Source organism: Fistularia commersonii, chromosome 1 (assembly GCF_037954325.1).
Source record: "Fistularia commersonii isolate RoL2024-O1a breed Wild chromosome 1, RoL_Fcom_v1.0, whole genome shotgun sequence".
NCBI lineage: Eukaryota > Metazoa > Chordata > Actinopteri > Syngnathiformes > Fistulariidae > Fistularia > Fistularia commersonii.
In genome coordinates this window covers 16,283,258-16,306,472 of record NC_141284.1, presented here as the reverse complement: position 1 = coordinate 16,306,472, position 23,215 = coordinate 16,283,258, and the positions used below count along the sequence as shown (strand labels likewise).

Sequence of the window (23,215 nt, the reverse complement as noted above, 5' to 3'; positions counted from 1 at the left end):
CCAGAAGAAGACCCAAGAGAAAATTTATGGATGTAGGGAAAGAGGACATGAAGTTAATTTGTGTGAGAGAAGAATATAACAGAAAATAGGGTTAGATGGAGGAGGTTGATTTGCTGTGGTGACCCCTGAGGGGAAAGGCCAAAAGTAAAAGAATCAGTGCCGCTTCTTCTAGTTGATCACAATGGCTTAAGAGTTGATTAAGAAAGAGAACATGTATTAATTACTTGATAAACAATCGAAATTATCAGAATTATGTGTTTCATACCCTTTTAAATTACATAAAATGTTACTTAGTTGCTGGTTAATTCCTTGTGGTGGGGACTGGAATTCCATCCAACCTTTGTCAGACGCGTATTCTGTATTAAGGGTTGTGAGGATGCCGGAGCCCATTACAGCTGCCCGGTCGCTAGTCAAAATATAGAGACAAACAACTAATAACTCACTCACACACAGACAAGGGAGGAACATGAAAACACCACAAAGAAAGGCCCCTGTGGGAATCCAACTAGCACTTTCTTGCTATGATGTTCTATGTTGTTCTTCCCCCCCCTGTATCTACTTTGAAAATAGAAAGTAACTTGTGTACGCACAGTTGACCTTTAGAGTCAAATTTATAAACCAGTAGCTTGCCTCGAGCCCACTTAATATTCTGATGTTTTGGTATATCTATATATAAAAAAATTATTACATTGCGCACTGTGAGAACAGCCAAATTGTCTTTGTGTAAAAGAATCCAATGTTGTGGATGTTGGGAAAACAGTACCTATTACTTTTGTGTAAAGTAATTGTGTATTTAAAAGTTTCACAAGTACTATAGTAAAAATACACACACGTATATATACACATACATACATATATATGTACACACACATATATATATACATATACACACACACACTGTGTGTGTATATATATATATATATATATATATGTGTGTGCACATATATATATATATATATATATATATACACACACACATATATGTGTGTGTGTGTGTACACACTTTACACTGATGTCTGTCTCCCTTTGTTAGACATTGATTGAACATATTTACTAACACTAAAAAATGAATTCTAAATTGTACTGTCTCGTATGATTTCATCTTGCATATATCAGTATAGTTCATTGTTTGCACCGAAAAAGAGAAGCTCACCAATCACATTGTACAATCAGTATAATGACAATAAAGAGGGATTCTATTTTAGACTTATATAGCATATAACCAGGATCAACCTGAAATAATTTTCTTTGTTTAATAACAACTAAAAATTGGTTTGACTTTAAACAACAAATAGGTTTTAAAACAACAAATAAAGTGTTGGATTAACATGACTCTAAAGCAGTCTAATACAATTTAGTAACTTATTAACTTAATATTGTAAGACAACATGATTATTTTTTTTGCCAGTTTTACTCAATCAAGAAGTATTTCGAACAGTGTTCAGTGAATGATTGGTATCTGGTAACCAGAAATAATTAACTGAGAGGAATACAAAAAGTATGTCAGTTGGCCACATTTGGACCATGTGGGACAGATGTACACGTTAAAATCAAGTACATACAAAGAGCTTCTTTTTATATGCTTTTTGTATGCTTCTTTTTGAAAGCTCTTCCCTCAAAACAATGAATGAAAGATAAAGGGCTGAAGGAAAATAAATAAATGGCTAAGTCTCATGCTACTGTGAAGTTCTGGTGCTCAAGTTCAGGTCCAACGTGTGTGTCTTTGCATTGTGTCATGTAGAACCCTGTATTTAGATGTAAGATCATGGTCCAAACAGGAAGTGATCCAAGAGCTGTGTCTGCATGAATCTCAGTACTGGCTGCGTGTTCATTCAGTGAGTTTCCACTGACATAAAACCAGGTGTGTTTTCTGCTGTTTCCACATCTGAAACTGGGTTAAATGATGAGACAACAACCTCCACCTCAGAGCGCCTCACATTCCCAGACATCCCAATCACTTCAGGAGGACACACACACACACTGCACTGGATTCAATGACTTTGAATGTACTAACATATCCAGTGGTTTAATACGGGAGCACAGGATGACTGCTGGTAAATTAGCCTGTGATCTGACAGTGTAGTGTTTCACAGTAGTAACTGGTACGGTTTCCCTTATTTTGCACTTGGTTTTAGGTCCTTTCTGGCAAATTTGGAGATGAATCAACATCCAAATGTAATTTTTTGTAATTATTTTAAGCATGTAGTAGGCTCAACAGTGACAGATGGCAGAAAAACCCCATCCATCACTAAAAAGGCATCAAACAAGCATTCCACTTCAAAATAAAAGCCTTGTTAAATTGTTAAAACTCAAGACCAGTGCTAGTTCACAAGCCTCAGTATGGGGCTCATGGGAAAATTAACATAGCACGTACTCAAAGCAGATAAAACCCTACAGGACATTCTCAGACTTTCTCTTGCAGTGAAAAGCCAGAAACCATCAGGAAAGAGACCCGGCGAAGAGACCGGAGGAGAAATAAGACAAAAATAGAGTCAACTGTGAAAAAAAGTGCAGCGACAGCGAAACAATTAATTGCTAACAAACTAACAAACTTGTACTGCAGACATTAAGTAGGACAGCAGCTGTAATTAGGATTCTTCTTCCTCCTCCTCTGCTCCTCCTCCTGCCCTCTTGATGACTCTGCAGCACATTGTTCCCTTATCACTCCTCTTACTTTTAATAGGCACAATAATAAATTGTCAGCGGAATTACTAGTTACAATTGGTAGTTCAGCATTACACTGTATTTTTTTGGTGGTGGGAGAATTCTGCATATCATTTTTCATGATTACTTTTATATTATGTTGTTGAAATTGTTTTTGTATTCATAGTTGGAGTATTTCTTTCATTATTGAATGATTTATGACAATATTGAGTAGCACATCTTGTAGTGCAATTTTGTAATGGTATTATCATTCTTACAATGTTTTAACATCTTTCATCATGACAACCATCATATATCATGTGGCACTCACTCTGGCACGCTGCCTCTACACAGTGTCTTCTGTCCTTATGTTGCAGAAGGACACCATGCTGCCCAGAGCAGCAGGACTGGGCTCATTCCTGACATTCCACATCGTAATCTTCACTGATTGTCTTGAAATATTTTGTTTCTTTCCAATCTGAGATCTGATGGCAGCTGATTCCTGAAAATCGATGCAACTTATTTTTCCTCTTACTTTCACGGTTTTACAAACTACTGATGAATTTCTTTCTGTCAATATAGAAAACATTTGGCAGATTTTTTTTGTCTACTCCACTGCTCCATCAGTTCTTAAACCACCCTTTTCCCCAGGATTTTCAAGGTTTTCCATGATTTGGGGGAATTTTCTTCAATTCTAAATTATACTTATTATTACAATTATATATGATATAATATTATAAATTATAATTACAGATAAAACATCCACAAGTCTCAGTCAAAGACAAATCCCCTCCACACAGACAAACAGAGGCTGAAAATCAAAACCAAGTTTTTACTCAAGATAAGTGACGCCCCCTTAAGCTCACTCACCTTTCGACAGTGTCTGCGCTCGTGACTCCGTCCCCATCCCCGTGAAATGTCCATCTCCAAAGGATGGGTGTTTGGCTCCGGCTAAGAATCAGTAAAACAAACACCCAGGTGTTAATTTAGCTAAAGAACGAGGTTTACTTTGTCAGAAACCTAAAATAAATTTATATTGAAGTTCAGGCTCAGAAAATATTTTTTTCTTTCTTTCAGTTGATTTGTGGTTCAAGATACAAAAATCTGCAGTTAATTCTTGTTCCATTATTATATTACTGCACCTGCTGAGAAATGAAATAAGATAGAACTAAACAACCTCAGTTTGGCCACAGAAATACTTATCTGTTAGCCTGGATTTTATGGCAAATCAATTTTTTCATTTGTCAAATATCAAGAAACTAAACAGTCGTCAACCCTACGTTTAATTCATTTTCCAACAGCTGATGATCAAAAAACTCCAATTCATTACATTTTATCAGAATATAAAACAGAAGAGACACAACAAGGGATTTTTCATTTATTTTTGAGAAGGAATTTGTCAAATTAAGAAAAGATGATACACAAATATTCATTATTAGGGTCATTTTTCCTTATAACTTTATATATGGAATTTTATACTGTTTTTACTTTGAGGATTTATTCATTGGAAAATTACTTTCCTTTTCTGCAAACATAATTAAGTGGTTTTACAAACAAAAGATTTTGTTAAAAAATAAATAAATTTTAAAAAAAAATCAGCTGATTAGTTGACTCCACATATTTGATCTGTGAATCTATGAAACGCCCAGCACGAACAAGGTAGAGGAAAGAAACCTGGGACAACGGCTCCCTCTAGTGGACGCTCTACATGAGTAGACTAACTACAAGCCACACATAGTGTGTCTCTTGCTGACTCAGTAGGATGTGCCCCCAGCAGGCTTACAGTCACGTGAAAGAGGCAAAACGTGACTGATAAGCTGCCTCTGAAAAGCAGTGACTTTCACGACAGAAAACTCCAATGACCTCGCCACATTGCCGTGGCGGTGACCTCATTATTTGGACACGAAGGTCTGAACAACCTTGGGGCTCTTCATCATCTGTCCTGGCATTCAGGCGGAGTCACAGTGGCAACAGACTGGGCAGGTTTACATTCACCCCTTTCGGTGTCGTGGGATCCCTTCTATCCCTTTCAACATGGGGCAGCCCCTTGATGACCTTTTTAATAATGCAGCCCAGAATCTGGATTGGCCAACCACCTGCTGGTTCTCCATCACATCAAAGCATCATAGCTGCTGGCATAATTTTTCAACAGACCTGTAGCTGCAACCTTCTGTGTCCTTAGTTTTTGACAACTCTCTGCTAATTTAGAAAATAGCTGTTGCTGGTTTGACAAATTGTTTCTTTCATTTAGAGATCTCACTTGCCAACCTGTTTACATGATCCAGCCCAAAGCAAGATATCTTCATCCCTGTTCCCTGTCTTATCTCGCCAGCACCAGAGCTGCTAGCAATATAAACACACTGCTAGCCAAGCACACTAACTGCTTTGCAGCTGCATTAACCTGCACAAATCCCAATCCTGACCCTTAGCCACTGAGGAATCACAGACTGGATCATTTTTATTTTGGGGGGAGGAAGATAGAGAACCTGGAGGGAACTCACACAGGCAGAGAACATACACACAGCAAACCCAGTCAACCATGCAGTCAGAACCTTGCCATGAGGCAAGAGCACAACTCCCTGACTCCCCCAACTCAAGTACAGGGAAGTCATGACAGGTCCGGGTTCCCTTAGCAGCTCGTTCTCACTCACCATCTGCTGAGACGAACTGTCCAACGGCCGATGACCCTCCACCTCCTGTCTCCACAAACTCCACCTCAGACACAATGATGTTGTCCTCCAGCACGGTGCCACAGCCCATGCAGACAGCATCGCCTCGCGCCTGGTCCACATCTATGTCCGAGCTGCCACAGTTCTTGCAGACCCTGGAGCTCATGGTGGCGTCTCAGCCCCGTGGAGGGGGGGCAGGCACGTCTCTTGTGTCTCAACCTGGAGGGGGGAGGGTGCATGACTCGGTCAGCCATATTTGGTGTATTAACACAAAGTCCACTGAAAATAAAAAATGCAAACATCCATCCATTTCCTGCACTTAAGATGCATGAGCCATGCCAGCAGGGTGAGAGACGGGGTCCACCCTGCATCGATCAATCACAGGGCCTAACAACCATTCGCTCTCTCGTTCACACTCTCTGCAATTTTTCCAATTAACCTGCTGCATGTTTTTCCTGTGACAGGAAAGCATGGAACCCGGAGGAAACCCAAAAACGACACAAGGAGAACATGCAAACTCGACACAGAAAGGCCCCTGTCAGAACCAAACCAGAGTCCTTTGGGCTGTGAGGCAAAAGCGCTAACCCCTGTGCAACTGGAAATGCAAACATTTTCAAAAGCTATATATTTAGCTTTTATCTTAATTCAAAAAAAGATGCCAGGGCTTGGAAATCAAAATAGCGTATATGAAATTACAGAAATTGTGCCAGTATTAGCAATAAAAAAAATTATAACATTGAAACAGTCACAATAAAACATTTTTTTATAAAAAGGCATACATTCCAAAAAAGAAATAAATAAACAAGAAAAAAAAACAACAAAATTACTGTCAAACTTGAAATTATAGTTTTAAAAAAATCATGTCCATTTATCAGGAAAACAAGTGCCCCACTGTTTCATTCCCTGACTGAGCAACGCCATTTATGGATAATTCAACAAATGTAGATTTCTAAAAATTGATAAGGAATTGTTCAAGGTAATTGCAAGATTTTTTTGCTTTTTACGTCACTATTTGCCAAGGAAGGTTGGCTCATTTTGAAATAATTTCTCGTTAAATGCTGATCAGTTTCTTTGTAGTACAAAGAATTTCTAACAAGGTGTCAGGCAATGTTTTGTTAAGTTGCAAGCAATTGCTTTAAGACTTGGTAAAGTTCTTCACACCATTCAGCTCATATTCTTATAAATTAATTTAAACTATCGTTTCCTAACTTTCATGTTATTTTTTGTGAGGTTTTAAGCCTGATTTTTTCACTTTGGCATGTTTTGTCAATTTCCATATAATTTCTTTTTCAATTTCTGGTAATTTCGTATCAATTTTCCAGTATTTTTCTCCTCACTTCTCATATCATTCTTGATGGTTTGACTCCTTTTTTTTGCAAAAATACAAGCCTTTTTTTTAGATTTTCAGGAGTTTGCTGCCGAAATTCAAGCAACTTCACTGTTCGACGATTCTAACGCAGAGAAACCTGAATTGTTGACTTGTGAGCAGGGGGCTCGTCTTTGTCCCCGGGGCCTCCTCGGTCAGAAATATGATTTGATTTACATTTTTTATTTTTTTTTCTCCCTAAAACAGTGAGGAGCGGCTGCAGCCCAGCGACTCCCCTTCATCAGCCGGCTAGCTACGTGGCACCTCGCAGCGACTCAGCGGATTCGTCTCCACAGGCGGCCCCGCCGCAAAAAAAAAAAAGAAAAATAAAGAAAGCAAACATTAAAAAATGTCACCGGGTCGAAACACTGGGGAGTCCCGCCTGTGTGTTCCTCCGCTCGGCTTGAGTCCATGAACTGCGCCGGTGCCGGTAGGACGGCGGCGGCGTGTTGACATCGGACGCGGCTAGCAGAGCGATGCTAGCTGGCTACTTTAACTGAACCTCCCAAAAGGGCGAGCCGTTCCCTTTTTATCTTTTCACACTTTCTGTCACATTCCTGTTTGGAGGATGTTCCAGTTCGGACGGTACGCACCGGCAGCCGGTGAAGTCGCCCCCCCGGAGCCACGCCGGGTTCGCGTATCCGCTTCCGAACCGTGTTTCTAGCCGGAGACGGTGGTGTCCCCACGCGTGTCCCGGAGCCGCCCGGTTTGCGTGACGTCCGCCGCAGCGCGTGGGTCTGAGACGGCTGCGTGACAGCGGGACCCTCGCGATGTCAGAACACGCACGCACTCACAGCATGTGCGTTTGATGCAGGGGAGACACGGACGAGACCAACTCAAATAAGAGGGGTGCAGGTGGATCACCACGTGGTTTGATATAAACGCTCCGTGAATGAATCGGTAAATAATTGACATATAATATTAAACGCCCCGGTATCGTTTCATGCATCCCGGAATCGGTGGTGCACGACGACTCTTACCGTGTTGACATTGCACATCGACGACAGAACCGCCTACACGTGTGGCGGTAGTTGGTACGACTCAGGTTTAAATCGACTCCATGGTTCATCGAAAAAAAGGGGAAAATCCATTTAACAGCTGTTCGCCTTATTGTGCCAAAAAATACCACGTACACAATTGAGTGAAAAAAATATAATTATTATTATCAGTTGCAGGAGTGACATGCCTAATTCAAACTTGTCATATTTTTCAGTTGTCTTGCTTTCTTTTCTTTTTTTCTTATTTAACTTTCATTCCAAGAAATATCAACAGTATCCCCTCACAAAACACAGTGGGGATTTTTTAATCTTTTTTGTGTTTATTCACTGTGGTTGAGTAGCTTTGACGGAAAACAAAAGACTCAGCTATTTTCTTAATTCCCCCACAAACTTTTAATGTTTGTCAATGTTGAACTTTCTTGAATACTTTTAATAACTTTCAAAATATTTCACTGCACATATAAAAGATGAATACGATGACAGTTCCCCAGCGAAAATAGTAGGGAGTAACGATGCATCATTTTTCTTAGCGTAGTTCAATGTTTTATTCCCAGAAAGCTGGCAAGCTCAAAAAGCTTTTGCACCTTAACATACACATAACCCCAAATTAGAAGATCCTCTTCCCCTTAACAGTCCAGAACAATTTATAGCACCCATACCATACACTACATTACCCACACCTAGGCTGGTTAACTGTTTGATACCAATAGGAAGCTAGACAGTCCAGATGCGGTATCGTGGTTCTGCTCCTCCTCACCAGCGAGACTCAATAAATGGGTATTCTTCTGCCTTCAGCGCCCCAGAACAATACTAAATCTGATGTAATGCTTCTGGAAAGGTTATCAGTCAAGATTCAAAGTGTTTATTATCATATGTAAAGCCTGGAAATGGTTTCCCCATACAAGGAAATTCTTACTTTGCCGTTCTCAGCTCATCCAGACAAGTGTGATAAATAAACAATAGTATTATGCATACTGTGATAACCTGATGTAATATTGCAGGGAAATTAAAACGGTGCAGGGAGCTGTAAACATACACAGAAATGTAGACTGTATTAGTAGATGTGCAAGTTAAAGCTGAGTACAGCTTTGAGTGTGCAACTCACAAAGTGCAGGTTTTTTATGCAGACCATTAAAAAAGACAGTTAAGTAACATGAACAGGGCTAACATGAAATGTTCACAGGCTTTGCTGGATGTAAAGAGTAGAATTGCAGAATTGCCCTGAGGTGGTACATGGTTATCGACTGCTGTCAGGAGTCTGACAGCAGTTGGGTAGAATGTGTTTTACAGTCATATCATCCTACATTTCACATACTATACCTCCAGACGGTGGGTGGTAGTGTGAACAGTCCGTGTTGGGGGTGCGCCTGGACCTTGGCGATGGAGGCAGCTCTCCTTTGGACTGTGTGGTGGTAGATGCTCTGCAGAGAGGGCAGTAGGGTTCTGGTGATCTTCTCTGCAGTCTTTACCACCAGCTGCAGGCATTTATGGTCTGGAGCAGTGGTGCTGCCATACCACACCGTGATGCAGTTAATTAAGATGCTCTCAATTGAGGAGCCCGGGCGACACGCCGGACTTCCTCACCATCCTCACGAAGATCAGTCGCTGTTGAGCCCTCTTAACCGTCCGTGTAGTGTTGAGGGACCAGGTGAGGAACTCACTGATGTGCACACTGAAGTATCTGAAACTGCTCACCCTTTCAATCTCGGCTGATGAGGTCTCCTCTCCTTCCTCATTTCCACCATCATCTCCTTCACCTTGTCCGTGTTGAGGTTGTTGTCCTCCCACCATGGACAGTGGGACCGTATACATGACATGTGTTCTGGGTGAGACTTATTCAAGTTATAAAGTGTAAGACCGGCCATCCAGATATCATTGCATAACATGGCATCGGAGAGTTACCAGAGAATTGGAACGATTGATAGATTTGAAAAATAAAACCCAGATTGTGAGTTTGGACAATTAAATGACTCTGCGGTGCTACATTGTATGTAGCACAATCAATGGTTTTTGAGAGAAGCAGATTTGATACTTGAAAAAGTGGTGGATATCTGTCATGCAAGTGAGACAGCAATTAGCTAATTCAAAGCACTGACAGAAGAAGCTAAATCAAACAGAACAAGAACAGTTCAGTCAAAGGATAATAATTTTAAGGTGAACACACGAAAAACTGAAGTTATTACAGATGTGGATTTGAATATGGAAGTAAGCATCAAGCATTCAGACAGAAATGCAAATCAGGCCACGAGAAAAATAATTTTGCCAAGATACGCGGATCATATGTGCCCTTGAGGAAAGAGAATGCATGAAGGCTTGGTGAGGAACTTTCTAAACTGTGCGCATCTAACACACCTATTGAATGTATAAGGGGTTTCTATGGCTGCCGTTTGGGATTTATCAGTACTGAGAAGTGCCCATGTTTGTGACGATGCTGGCTGAAGTCCTATTACCTATCCTCACAGACTGGGGTGTGCCAGTCAAGAAGTCCAGGAGCGAGTCACAGAGGGTGGGTCGCAGGCCAAGGGTGGACATTATGTGTGTGAGTTTGTGGGGTATGACCGCATCGAATGCGGAGCTGTAGGGTCAGCAATGTAATAGAAGCCACCCAGCTGCTCTCTCTACTGCCTCTTGGCTGTTCTGTTGGCCTTCTTCAGTCCGTACTTAGCAACTTAGAACTCCGTCTCATTGCCAGACCTAATTGCATGAGAGCAGCCACGCAGCATGAGGCGTATTTGACTGTTCAGCCAAGGCTTCTGGTAGGGGAACTTCCTGACTCGTATGGTGGGTACGATGTTGACCACACAAGTGGTGATGTACCTAGTAACATAGTCAGCATACTCCTGTACACTGACAGAAGAGTCCTCCTGAGTGGCTGTGGTCTTGAACACATCCATATGTGCACAGACATATCTATATATCTACATCGATATACACACACACACACACACACACACACACACACACACACACACACACACATATATATAGACAGGTCAATAAGAATTTGATCCCCCTGTGATGATTTTGCAAGTTCTCCCACTCAAAAATCATGGAGGAGTCTAAAATTTTCATCATTGGTGCATTTCCACTGAAAAAAAAATCAGAAATCAAATAGTATTTTTTAACAATTTATTCTCAAATTACAAGGTCAAATAAGTATTTGATCCATTGCTTATCAGCCAGATATCTGACCCTCAAAGACCTGTTCCTCTGCTTTTAAAGAGTCCAACTACACTCTACTCATCATTCTAATTGAGTAGCATCAATTTGAGGTTGTTAGCTTTCTGAAAGACACCTGTGCACACCACAATCTGTCAAAAGGTCCTACAGGAACTGTTTGACCTCTGTAATTGTTAACAAATGCTTCTATACCAAATCTTACCATCATTTGACTCAGGCTATCAAATACTTATTTGCCTCTGTAATTCACAAATAATTTGTGAAAAAAATCATGAAATGTGAATTCCGATTTTTTTTTTTTTTGCTTCTGTCTCTCACAGTGGAAATGCACAAACGCTGAAAATTTTAGACCCCTCCATGACTTATTAGTGGGAGAACTTGCAAAATCACAGGGGGATCAAATAAATATTGACCTAGCTGTACATACATACATACATACATCCATACATATGCACACATATAAATCAATAAAACAAGTCAGAAACAAAACATCTGTAGAAACATCTGATTTTTATTCTCAACAATAATCCCCCACACAAAAAATAAGAGTGGAATTATAGGCCTGATAAAAGACGCGGTGAGAAATAAGGTATATATGTAATCAGAGGGCGTAAAGTGCAGGCTGAGCGTGTGCACGTGTGTTCACACGCAAGAGGCTAGGATGACGAAACAGTTACAGCACGAAACGATCAGGACTCCACATCTCGAAATGGGATGGAAGCCCAAGGCCACGGAAGGTGAACCCTTCAGTTCAAATCAGAATTCAACTAAAAATATTAATAGGAAAAAAAATAAAAATATGGTTATTCAAAGAGCAGTTTCTCACAACTACAGAAACAAACCTGGTTCATGACATTTAAGAGTTGGAATTTCTTGGAGGAAAGTCAAATTCCATATTATAAATGCTATTAAAATGGATCTCAAAATTCCATGATAAAGTTATAATATGAAAGGAGCAAAGATGTCATGTAAGGTGTAATTCATAAGAATTTAATGTGAATTGACAGTTAACAAAATGTTGTTAAGAATCAAGCCATATTCTCATAGGGAAGTCAAACTGATGGCCAAAAATCACCCTATTTTTATTAGAAGAGGAACGTCAGATTTGGCTGAGCAGGGCGAGGGGTCATCGACTCTTGTCCAACCACGGAAGAACAGATTTACCTGTCTTGAAAAAATTTTACCAAAACTCCTGTCGAGGAGTTTCAAATTCTTGTCACTTCTCGCTGTCAGTCCAGATCAGCAGGGAAGATAGGAAGGCTGGATAACCTCAGATTACAGGCTCATGTTGATGAGATTAAAAAGCGCTGGTGCTGCTGCTGAGATTAAGGTGACTATTCTCTTATATTTGTGTTTTATCATTGATTCACAGACAAATGTACAGGGAAATACATATTTGTGGGATAAACATGCGCAAATTTGGAGAAAAATGTAATTTGAGAGACTGAGAAAATAAACAAACATACAAAAATTGGCAAACTAAAGAAAAGCATGAAAATAGTGTTCACCGGTAAGTTACTTCCTGGAAGAGAATAGACAATGAAAAAAATAAAAGGCCAGGGAAACAACACTGGTCTCCCGTCGAAGACAAAATCCAGACAGCACCCGCTCAGACCAGGGGTTTCCTTCACTGTGTCGCTGTGATTCCTCAGGGGAGGGTCAGAGACCACTGCGTATAAGTAAAAAAAAAAAATCTGATTTCCAAAGAACCGTGTATGTAAACACTTGGTGTGAAAAATTGTATTGTAACAAAATAGCTCATACAAAAGTCCAATACTTTGGATTACACTTAAAGCGTTAATCTGTGTATTTACTGACAGGATCAAATGGCACCAGAAACCTGTGACTTCATCTGACGCCACGGCCCAAAGAGACACATCCACACAACAATTCTCTGGAGAAACTGGCAGTTTAACCTCCCCGGACCTGACTCAGGTTCCGAAAACTGGCCTTTTTCCCTCACAGTATAAAACTAAATACGGTCTTTGAATATCAAGTAGATTTTCATCAAACAAAACTGTCCTCTTATGGGGACAATGTGTTTGTTCTACTGAGTATCTGTCACCATGAAGGAATAAAGCTTTAAAATTTTCCCCACAGTGCCAATTACTGGCAAGCATAAATCACTTGGGTGTGCACAAGCATGTGCAGGTATGGGGGGGGGGGTTATTAAGCGAACAAGTGTCCACGTCCTCAAACGGGCAGCTCTTAATTTGCAGCATTATAGCTCGATAGGGTCTCCATTTTCCCTGCTCATGGACTGGGGGAGAAATCGGTCACACAAGAGAAAGTTTGGGGCGGCTCATGTTGCTCATTGGTCTGAGGTCCCTACCTGGACAGCATTATTCTAACAAGTGATCATGTGACTCAGCTGCATGTCAAAAAGCAAGCCTGACAAAGACTTAGCCCAATCAGGTACAGTAAGGAAATGCGTACGTAACTTTGCCCGAGCCCCAGCCCGAGCCCCAGCCCTCGCAGCAGGGGAAAAAACTCACTCTATGGACACGACAAAAACTGCAAGTTGTCCATTTTCTCCAAGGACACGTTCTGTCAGAGCAACTTCATGTCAACATGGAGGTTTTCAGTCACCACCCATCCAAACAGAGACAGAACATGAGGACAGAGCACGGGTGGACAGAAAGCCGAGCCAGAAACCAAGAGCAAGCATATTCGGAAGCTCATTCTATTTACTGCAACAAAAAAGGCTTCAGGTGGAAGTTATGTGTTACCAAGGAACCAGAATAGCCAACATTCAGGATTTGGGGATTTTTTTTTTCTCAAATCTGTAATGTTTCCTGTGGCCTCATTTATCGACTGTGCATAGAATAGGTTCTTAATTCTTTTGTATGACTAACATTTAGAATGTGCGTGGGTGCAAGTATCCATATTTATCAAACATGCGGACACCAGGCATAAGCACACTTGTAAGGAATCCGTGTTGATAAATTTTGTGTGTGATGAATTTACATGGTCCTCAACATAATCAATCCCTTACTTTGTGTGGAAATGTATGTGCGCACTCTTTATGCATTTCTGTGTGTACGCATGGTTGATAACTGAGGCCCCTAGTTTTTGCCATGATACAGAGTCTTGTTCTTAGCTCAGGCGACGAAGAAAGTGCTGCTTGATGAAAAAAATGAATCTCCTTGCGTTAGCCTGTACTTCATTGCCGTCTAGATATTGATGTCTGGTTGGATTTAGGTTGTCTAAACATCTGATGCCCAACCTTTGATTACCAGCCTGACAAAGACTGACATCAACAACCAGCTGTTTTCTGTTTGTTAACAAATCAAATCAAGTCACAGCATCTCCCAAATTGCCATCTTCCTGCCACTAGCTGTTACAGATGTCCCTTAATAACGGCACTGTCTTTGAAAACGTTCTGGGGAAGAGGACTTGGAGCAGAAGCTCATTTTTCCATGCCCAGTTTGTTGTGTTTTCTTAACCCTTTAAATGGTGCCTCTCCTAGATCATTGGTGTTAAAGCAGATTAATAAATCTCTGAGATGGAAAATAAACATCCTTGTGCTGAAACATGATGTACAAAATTTTAGAGGTAATAAAGTGTGTTTTTTTTCTTATAAACATTTTTCTTAGCCAAAAAATGACCATGATTAAAACTGGCGTAAAGAGCTGAGGAGGAAACGGCACTGGCGTTAATAAAATCCAAATGGTACCGCCCCCCTGGGGGTGGGGACACTTGGGTGTAGCTGGAAGGCTGCTCCGCCGTCTCACTGGTCCCGCGCTTCATACAGGAGCTTGGCCGCCTGCGAGGGAACGGGGGTTGGGAGAAGTAGGTTGATACACTGATGAATAATAAGCAATCACCTAGAACCTCATGAATTGATCATCTAAATGAAAGGCGAAGTTGGGTAGGAGTCACCAGCCAATTCAGCTGGGGGGGGGTCATCATGAAAAATACAAATATGTCACCCTGTGCATGCTTGCCAGCCACAGGGAGGCTGCCTTCTTGTCGTCAGCCGTCTCCATCCGCAGCTGCTGGGTCTCCAGGGAGCCCATCGGCTTGTAGGTGAGGAGCATGCCTGTGGCTCTTGACGTCCCCCCTACACACGTGCGCGCGCACACGCACACACACACACACACACACACACGGAAGCTGAAATGCTTCATAATACCACATTACGCCAATGTTGATTAAATGTTGATTTTTAGTTGAATGTAGGTTACGGCTGCGAGGTCAAGAGTATTAACAACCAAAACGTGTCATCCAATGATGTTGGCTCTCGCGGAGATGTTTGTCATGATCATTATAGTTAAATGCTTATAAATATAGGAATTCCACCTGACATAGAATCAATAAAAATCAATCGTTAATATATAATAACAATGGTAACAATTAAGATTACTAACACTCATAGTTATTATTATATAGCTTAACGTATTTCAAACAATTTTATGTGGTTTTTAGACAGATTTTATTTGGCAAAATTTAAGAATGGGTGGAATTTTTTTTTTAAAGAATGTAATCTCTAATAAGTTTCCAGGATATTTTGATTTCTCTTTTTTCTAGATTTGCAGAAACCCTGCACCTGCAATAGGGGGTGCAGAGTTCTGTAAGGGTCCAGGTGAGTCACCACATTTCAGTTCTCTCAAACCAGAAGTAAGGATGAAATGTACTGAAGCAGATAATCTGAGAAAAAAATAAATTCAGAAAAAAAAGTAGCAAAAAAGGTTGATAAATTAAAAAAAAAAAAAAGATCTCTAAGAATCTCTCAAATTAAAACATTTCCCAGAATTCATTTTGAAAAAAAAAAGCATAGAAACCAGGAAGAAATTCCTATATTTTATAAATTTTTTTGTTAAATGAATGGAAGCTGCATTCCTGCTGTGAGTGAGTGAATGAATGAATGAATGAATGAATGAATGAATGAACGAATAAGCCAGAGGAACCCTGACTTGGTTGTTCCTGTCAGGTTTAGGGGAACAAACAAAAGCTTCCGGAGTGGCCAGCAACCTCATGCACACCGATGTGCAGCAATGGGGGGGAGGGGGGGCGCAGGGATGTAGTTGATGAGGATGGTGATGAGGATGATGAAGATGCAGCGGCGGGGCGCTAACCTTCAGAGAGACAGTGACCGTCCAGCAGGCTGGTGTAAGAGTGAAAGTCAGTCTCTGAGCCCAGAGGGAGACCATGGCCGCCAGCAGACACGCAGCAGCAGGAGGAGGATGGTTAGTTTACAGGAAATACAGACGCTATCCAGACATTCCCGGTTCGTTAGTGGAAATAACAGTGGGGGGGCGGAGGGTCCCCCTTTAACAAGCTTGACAGAACCTGCCGCTGCTCTGGAACCTGAAATGACTGATGTGGTTGGAGCCGTCAGAGGCTAGAATCATGGCAATAAAAGGGTTTTGTAATGGCCAAAATATTTTCTGACAGCAAGTTTGAAAAAAAAAAAAAAACCTAAAACAATCCCAAAAGGAAATCATATTTTTTAAATCAGTACAAAAAGTTCCTGAAAAGTTGCAATTTATTGATGTCTTTTTCCTTTACGACAACAGAACTGCTGAAATATATCTTAGAGAGGAAACTTGGCAAAAACCTAAAATGACCCCCTCCCCTCAAAAAATATTTTTACAAAGCAAGTAAAAGCAATAAGAGTCCCAAAATCAGAGGAACAAGACGGAGGCCAACCCTTGGGACAGAACCTGCAGAGTGGCAGAAGTACCTACCTCCGGGGCTTGTTCCCTCTGTCAGGATTTGCATGCTGGAGATCCGAGACAGTTCCACCTCAAAGTGACTCTCGCCATCCAGGAACAGGTACCTGACGTTTGGACACAAACACACTCTTTGGGTACACATCACATGGAATAGACGAAGCAATGGTCAAGGCCAGGCTTTTTGACAACCTTCAACAGTTATAAAAAGAGTTACATGTAATCTTCGACTGCATTCATTGGCTGAGAATTACCTGAATAAGACACTTACTTAAAAAACGATAAACATAAAAAAGGGAAAAAAATGAAATTTGTTAGGAAAATTGTATCTTATTAAAGATGTGAAAGAAAATTCTTTGAAAGAAAATACAGGAAAATACAAAAATAAGCTGAGATCAAAATGAAAACTTTAAATTTCAAATAATCACAAAGTATTGAATTGTTTTCAATACTACTTAAAATAAAAATAATTCTAAAAATCATTTCAGGACTTACCAGAAAAATTAACAGAATTTTTTTGTTGAGTGAAAACTAACACACAATCCCTCAAAATTTTGAAAAAATTAAAGCTTTTTATCTGAAGATTCTATGTTTGTATTAAAAGGAGTATTAAAAATCTAAAATATTTACTTTTTGCAGAATTCAATTTTCCGATTCAAGAAGAAGAAAGTTTTCCAAACTGAAAAAAATACAGGAAAAAAAAACTTATAAAAACACCAATTGATTGAGAGGGATCTCACCTGTGATTGTTGGAGAGGCGACAAGTCATGGTCTCAGATTTGTCTGTGGTTGCCACAGTGACAACAAAGTTTCCTCCTGCAGAGACAGACAGGCTTGGTCATGAAAACCATCCCTTGGCAGGAAACTGTAATGTAATTCAGAACTAGATTCTAACATGGAATTTCAATTTCTTCTTTATCAGATCACTTTGTGCTGTAAATTGTACATTTAATCCCTGCTGAGTTTTGAGGTTATTTCTCATTATGTTCAAACTATTGGATGCTTTAAAATAATTATCTAGTTAGCATCAAATTTCTGGACAGTTCCTTCACAATATAATAATTTTTAAATCGTAAATAATGATCAAATGTTTAAAACATATAAATATTATGAAAATGAAAAAAAAGCGCTCAATTCTAGTAAAATTATAAACGTATTTGTTTGTTTTGGTAATGCTGTTATTCTGTATTGCTCATTGGATATGATAAGATAGCCGTAGATAAGACTTCTGCTTCAGCCTATCCCTATTTTTGTTCGTGATTATGAGAAATGTAAGACAAAAAGATTTTTCCTTTGTAAAACAACAAACCAAAATAATGTTTTTTATTCATTCATTCCCTTCTGAGTCCTTTGGTGCCTCTGTGGGCAAAGTCAGTCTTTCTTGCATTGATTTTAATTTGAAATAATGTTGAGTATTCTGAATAATTAATGAAGATGGTAATTGTAAAAACAAAAATATACAAATAACAATAATATTTCAACATAAAATCCCTCTGATTTCAATTACACTGTTGATAATGTTGATTTGACTACCAGCAGTAAAGTCTCATCTCAAATTCTTGTCTTTTTAAATAAAACCTGCAGCATTATTATATCTTTTAGTTTCCATGCCAATGAAGACCCCCCCCCCCTCCCCCAGGCTCTCACCTCCCAACAGAACCTTGAGCTGCCTGTCGTAGAACTCGGCTTCACGCTGCGACACCAAGCTGCACTCGGCACATTGTCGCACTGGGTCCACGAAGCACATGCGGGGCAGAGCCACCTTCCTGCTGCAGCATTTATCGCAGAAACAGCGACCGCACCGACGGCAGTGATGCTGCAAGGACACCCCACAGGTTTAAAGACTGATCCCCGGCTTTAGTTTTTCTTTACAACCTTTAGAATTATTGTACAATTATTTCTAACTAGCAAGATCAGCCAGAAATCACCAATGATCCAAAAGGACATTTTCTGACAGGAACTAGCCGCTAAATATTATCCATGGAGATTCTCAGTCATCCAAGTACCTGCTCAATATTATTAATATTTCTAATGTGAATTTTATTAATCAACAAATTGGTCAAAATGACAATAAAACAACCTAAGTTATACCATTAAAATCAACCACTTTTCTCAAATGGTAAAAAAAGGAAAAAGAAACTACACAGAGACAATGAAAAGAAATAACTTCAATTCAGTTTTCTAGTCATTTCGATGAAAACCAACTAGCATAAAATTAGTGATAAAATTATCCTGCAAGAAATGGCCTCAAAAAAATTTGACATTACCATTTAAAGGAATCACCTGAAAATTCCTTCAAACTATATGTAACAGGGAAATAGAAAAAAGAAAAATGCAAATAACCTGAAAAAAATTCCGGAGAAATTCCTTAAAACCACAATAATAGAAAAACTTAATTGTTGTTGAAACAATTAGTTGATAAAAGTAAATTAGTAAGATATTCTCTGAAATTGAAAAATTCATGAAAGTCAAGAAATTATCTTAAAAATTGCAAAGATTCAGAAAAAATCATCGAAGAAATTGGCAAAGAAATCAGCAGCGATTTCCTTTAAATTTGTTACAAATAATAAATAATTCACAAAAAAAAAAAAAGAGCCAAAAATAATGTGTATTTTACAATGATATAAAGAGGAGAGAAATTAACTCTGGACTGAACAACTCTGGATTTGTGTTTAAGATTTGATACCTCTGAATTAGTAGCATTGTTAGGGTTTGACTGAGAGTGGGATAAAACCCAGACACTAACCTTCCTCCTGATGAAGTCAAACTTGGTGTCGCACTGCATGCATCTTGGGCACTGAGGACAACAAACAGGAAGTAACAACAGGCTAAGGGGGCATGGCTTCAGGGAGGATCAACGGACGGACGCAATTTGGTCTACCTCCTGGATGATAATCCTGTATGATGCCTCAGTGAGCCAGGCAGGATGGGAATTTCACGTTTCAGGACATTTACGTTGTTTCTCATTTCCCATTCATTTCTAGTCAATTTTTTGTGATTTTTCAAGGAATATCTTGCTGAATTTTGCTAATTTCCTGCTTAATATAAATCTGAGATCCATCTGATCTCAAACACGCATTTACACAATGACAGATGTCAGTGGCAGGTGCTAGCCAGGTTGTTGGGAGCAATTGGGTTTTTTTTCTCTTTGCCCAAGGACACTTCGATGTGCAGACATAAGGAGTCGGGGATTGAACTGCCAACCTTTTGATTGCAGGAAACCCGCTCTACCAAACATGCTACCCCCCACAATACAGCCACCCTGTAAAATCACAAGATTTTTTTATGAGAATCACATTTTTGAAATGCTTTCACACAGACACATATTACGGATAGACAAAATCAGAAGTGAATCTCAACATGTAAACAGTAATTGTAAGTAAACCCTCCCCCATACGATTAAGTGAAGATGTGCAGTTTGCCCCTGGAACAAAGTAGGATTTCTGGCAGAGATTACAGTGCTATTAGAGCTGTGAGCTATGGAACAAAAACAACTCCTGTAAGCAGTAATTGACCGTGATGGGCGGTATTCTGTCCTTGTTATAGTAAAGAGCCAGAAGCCTGTATGTTAGAGGACCAGGTGATCTGTCTTACACCGGTCTAGTCCTGCTGGCCACTCCAACAGAGCCCGGGTTCAACAAACATGCACACGTGCCCGTACGCACACACGCACAAACACACACAAATATTATGAAAAAAATGTAAAATCATGTTTTTTTGGTTTTTTTTTATCAACCAACTACCATAAAAATATTTGAGTTATCTGCTAGAAACATAATCTTTGTGAATAAGTTGCCATAACTTCAGATTATCTCAGAATTTGCACAAAAACACGGAACACCATATTCCGCTTCAAAAATATAAAAATAATATAAAAAGTTCAGGTAACTTTAAAAAAAATTGCCCACAAAACTTCAACTTTAAAGTAATTAAGAAAGCAAAAGAATGCGAGCTCTTAACATAATAAACAGCAAGAAGTGACAAGAAAGACATCAAACTTAAAACTTAGTTAAAACACATTATATGGCCAGAAAACATTTACATTTCAAATCTGAATATCCGGAGGGTTCATTACTGCTCGTCAACAAAGGATAGTCTTTTCTGTGGGAGAGCGAAAAGTGTTTTAGTAGATTGAGTCGATGACAAAGACAGCTGGACGGTTCTGGGAGGAGACGGATCGGACCGGAACTACCGGACCGGAAGTACCGGACCGGAAATACGGGAGATTCGGAGCGGAAACGAAGGGCTGGGGGAAAGCAGCTAGCTTACACACGATGTGCTCGGTGTGTAAGGTGCTGACGGCTGACCCCATCGGCTACTACTTCATCGCCTGAATTAAAAAAAAAGGAACAATATAAGCAACGAAAGCTTTAGCGGTTACTCTCGGGAGTCCTCTGTCTTAAATCAAGCGTTAGGTCGTTTAGTCCTGATTTCGGTGCGTCGCCCAAGTCTTGGGGCAACTACGTGCCATCCATGTCAGGATCGAGCTAGCAGCGTCCAGGCCGGGAGTCACTAGATGTAGTCGACTTTACTTTGAAAATAAGAGCACACGTCGCGTCGTCACTCATTTTATGCAAATCTTTCGAGTTTGAAAGTACAGCTTTTTCATGATTCATACATGATTTGTGTTGACAAATTTCCTGTAATTCCCCATGAGTTTCCTGTTTCTAACTGCTGTGCTTGGGCTTGGCATTAGTCTAAGGTAAAGGGGTTTCTGTTATGTTAATAAGTTGGAACGATGGAACTAAGGAAGCCTGTCGGATGACAGGTGAAACGTCTTCGAAGAGAGAAAATAAGTCCAGTTGCCACGGAAAAAAAAAACCTCAGGTATTTCCGTTGCGGAAAAGTGTCAATATAGACTCAATATATGAAGTCTAATGATACTACGTTCCATCCAGATTGTTTTACTTTTTAACGCTATACCGCAGGTTTTATTTTGATGATGCAGGCCGGAAATGCAGCTAATTGTACCACGCTAAAATGCCACTGTAGTCCGAGCAGCTCTGGCAGCCTCTCACCGCCGAACTAGCGCCGCTGCAGACTCACCTCTTTATCCGGGACCCACTGCGGTTCGTCCAGCGAGAAGGGGCTGTTAAAGGCACCGTTTTCCGGTACCATTCGAAGTCCGCTTGGGCTCCGGACGAGCTTTTTCCCGTCAGGCACTGAGGACATTTTCCGATCGGCTGTTGCCCCTCCGCCACTCAGTACTACGCTGACAACTGCGGCGCGGTCACGCCCTCCGATTAGATTGACAGCGCCGTGGACGAATGGGAGCGCGAGATTTCCAGTCACGTGATTGATTTGCAACACTTGACAGTGTTTTGGTTTTTCCAGCCGCGCCTTGTTTTTCTGTTTTGTTTTTTTTTTTCGTCTGGCCTTGAAAATGAAACTGTTGCTTGAATAAAATCCACATAAAAGCCTGACGACTGGTTGCAATCTTTTCCTGCTTGTTATTTTAGCTGTTGCAGTCCTCACAGATACTTAAAGGGGGATTTAAACAATTGTAGAACTTGGTAGCTGACCCGTCCAAGATAGAAAATGACCAAAAACAAAAGGCAACACACAGTGACATCGATATATGTAGCTGATTCCAACGTGGTTCTTTAGAAAACAAAATGGCAGAAAAAGAGTACAATTTAAATGTTATCTAGCTTCGTTCTCATTTTAGGACATCAAACCTCAGGCATACATACATGTATATACATAATATACACACACATGTATGAGTTTGTCCCCAATATTCTTGGCGAAATCTTCTTGTCTTGGCAACTGGACCTGAATTTCTTCATTTGAAGACATTTCACTCCTCATCCAAGAGGCTCCTTCAGTTCTAATGATTTAATCTATGCTGCCATAGATAAAAAGGAATCCTGTGCTGTGAGCTACTCGTGTCATGTCATATCACATGACCATAAGGCTACCTAAAAGTTAAAGGGTAAGCGTTGCCCGTCACTCAAGGATCGACCCCTACGTGTCAATAAACTAATTCTAACCTTCCCGTCAGGGGGTTAAAAAGAAAAGCATACAGCAAGTTAATATGAAGCTGAAATTCTCACAAACAGAAAAAAATGTCATCGGCAAGACCAGAAAATCTCAGTGATTTGAACAAATTATTTAGTAATTGATTTGTTTCTGAGGCTTCTTGTGATTTAGTGCTGAATTTGAGGTATTTTGTGGGTTGATTGACCTGTAATTACTTTTCCGTTATTTCTTTCCCGATTTTTTTTTAAATATATATTTGCACCCCTGTTAAAAATAGTAATACAATAAATCCAGACAGCGAACATTTGACTTTTTTATTCTTTAATATTGTGCTGCACAAACATCGGTGCTCTTGTAAAACAAATGAAAACAAATAAAGCAGTAACATTCCAGAATGAAAACAAAAAACAAAACAAAACAAATTTTGCAGTTCTATAGTTCCACATCAGCGCTTGCGGCTTCAGTTCTGTTGCCTATGTTCGCATCATTTCACTCAGAACAACAAATCAGGGATGAGTGTCAATGTATTTGTTTGTTTGTTTTTTGAGAGCAGCATTGTAAGCAGGGCATGTCATATCATGAAGGACACTCCCTCCCAAGAAAACACATTCAAAATAAATAGCTGGTTGATGAGTTTCAATTATCTGAGCTGGACAGGAAACATCACGTGGTGCTCTGCTAAAGCAGGATTACAGGACAAAT

At 40.0% G+C, this 23,215-nt stretch overlaps 2 protein-coding genes across 4 annotated transcripts in view; both read right to left on the bottom strand.

Moving 5' to 3' along the window:
* Positions 1 to 7,361, bottom strand: part of brf1a (BRF1 general transcription factor IIIB subunit a) — a 70,266-nt gene extending 62,905 nt beyond the window's left edge. Inside the window, exons 1-3 of the mRNA XM_086151636.1 lie at positions 7,272 to 7,361; positions 5,295 to 5,531; positions 3,514 to 3,594 (exon numbers count right to left, since the gene is read on the bottom strand). Coding sequence (XP_086007762.1) covers positions 3,514 to 3,594; positions 5,295 to 5,478 — 265 coding nt within the window. The 5' untranslated portion in view covers positions 5,479 to 5,531; positions 7,272 to 7,361. The remainder of the gene's footprint in view (positions 1 to 3,513; positions 3,595 to 5,294; positions 5,532 to 7,271) is intronic.
* Positions 7,362 to 11,347: 3,986 nt separating this feature from the next.
* Positions 11,348 to 21,938, bottom strand: zfyve21 (zinc finger, FYVE domain containing 21). Of its 3 annotated transcripts, none has more exons than XM_086151593.1 (8): positions 21,578 to 21,937; positions 19,278 to 19,328; positions 18,179 to 18,347; positions 17,272 to 17,347; positions 16,547 to 16,638; positions 15,935 to 15,988; positions 14,789 to 14,919; positions 11,348 to 14,622 (listed from the first exon to the last, which is right to left on the bottom strand). In XM_086151593.1, the coding sequence occupies exons 1-8, from the start codon at positions 21,701 to 21,703 to the stop codon at positions 14,587 to 14,589; spliced, it is 735 nt and encodes a 244-aa protein (XP_086007719.1). In that variant the 5' UTR covers positions 21,704 to 21,937; the 3' UTR covers positions 11,348 to 14,586. The 3 variants fall into 3 exon arrangements, with proteins under 3 accessions (XP_086007719.1, XP_086007729.1, XP_086007735.1); XM_086151603.1 differs by lacking the exon at positions 21,578 to 21,937 and adding an exon at positions 19,413 to 20,980 and having other exon boundaries at positions 19,278 to 19,359; XM_086151609.1 differs by lacking the exon at positions 15,935 to 15,988 and having other exon boundaries at positions 21,578 to 21,938.
* Between the last annotated feature and the right edge of the window lie 1,277 nt (positions 21,939 to 23,215).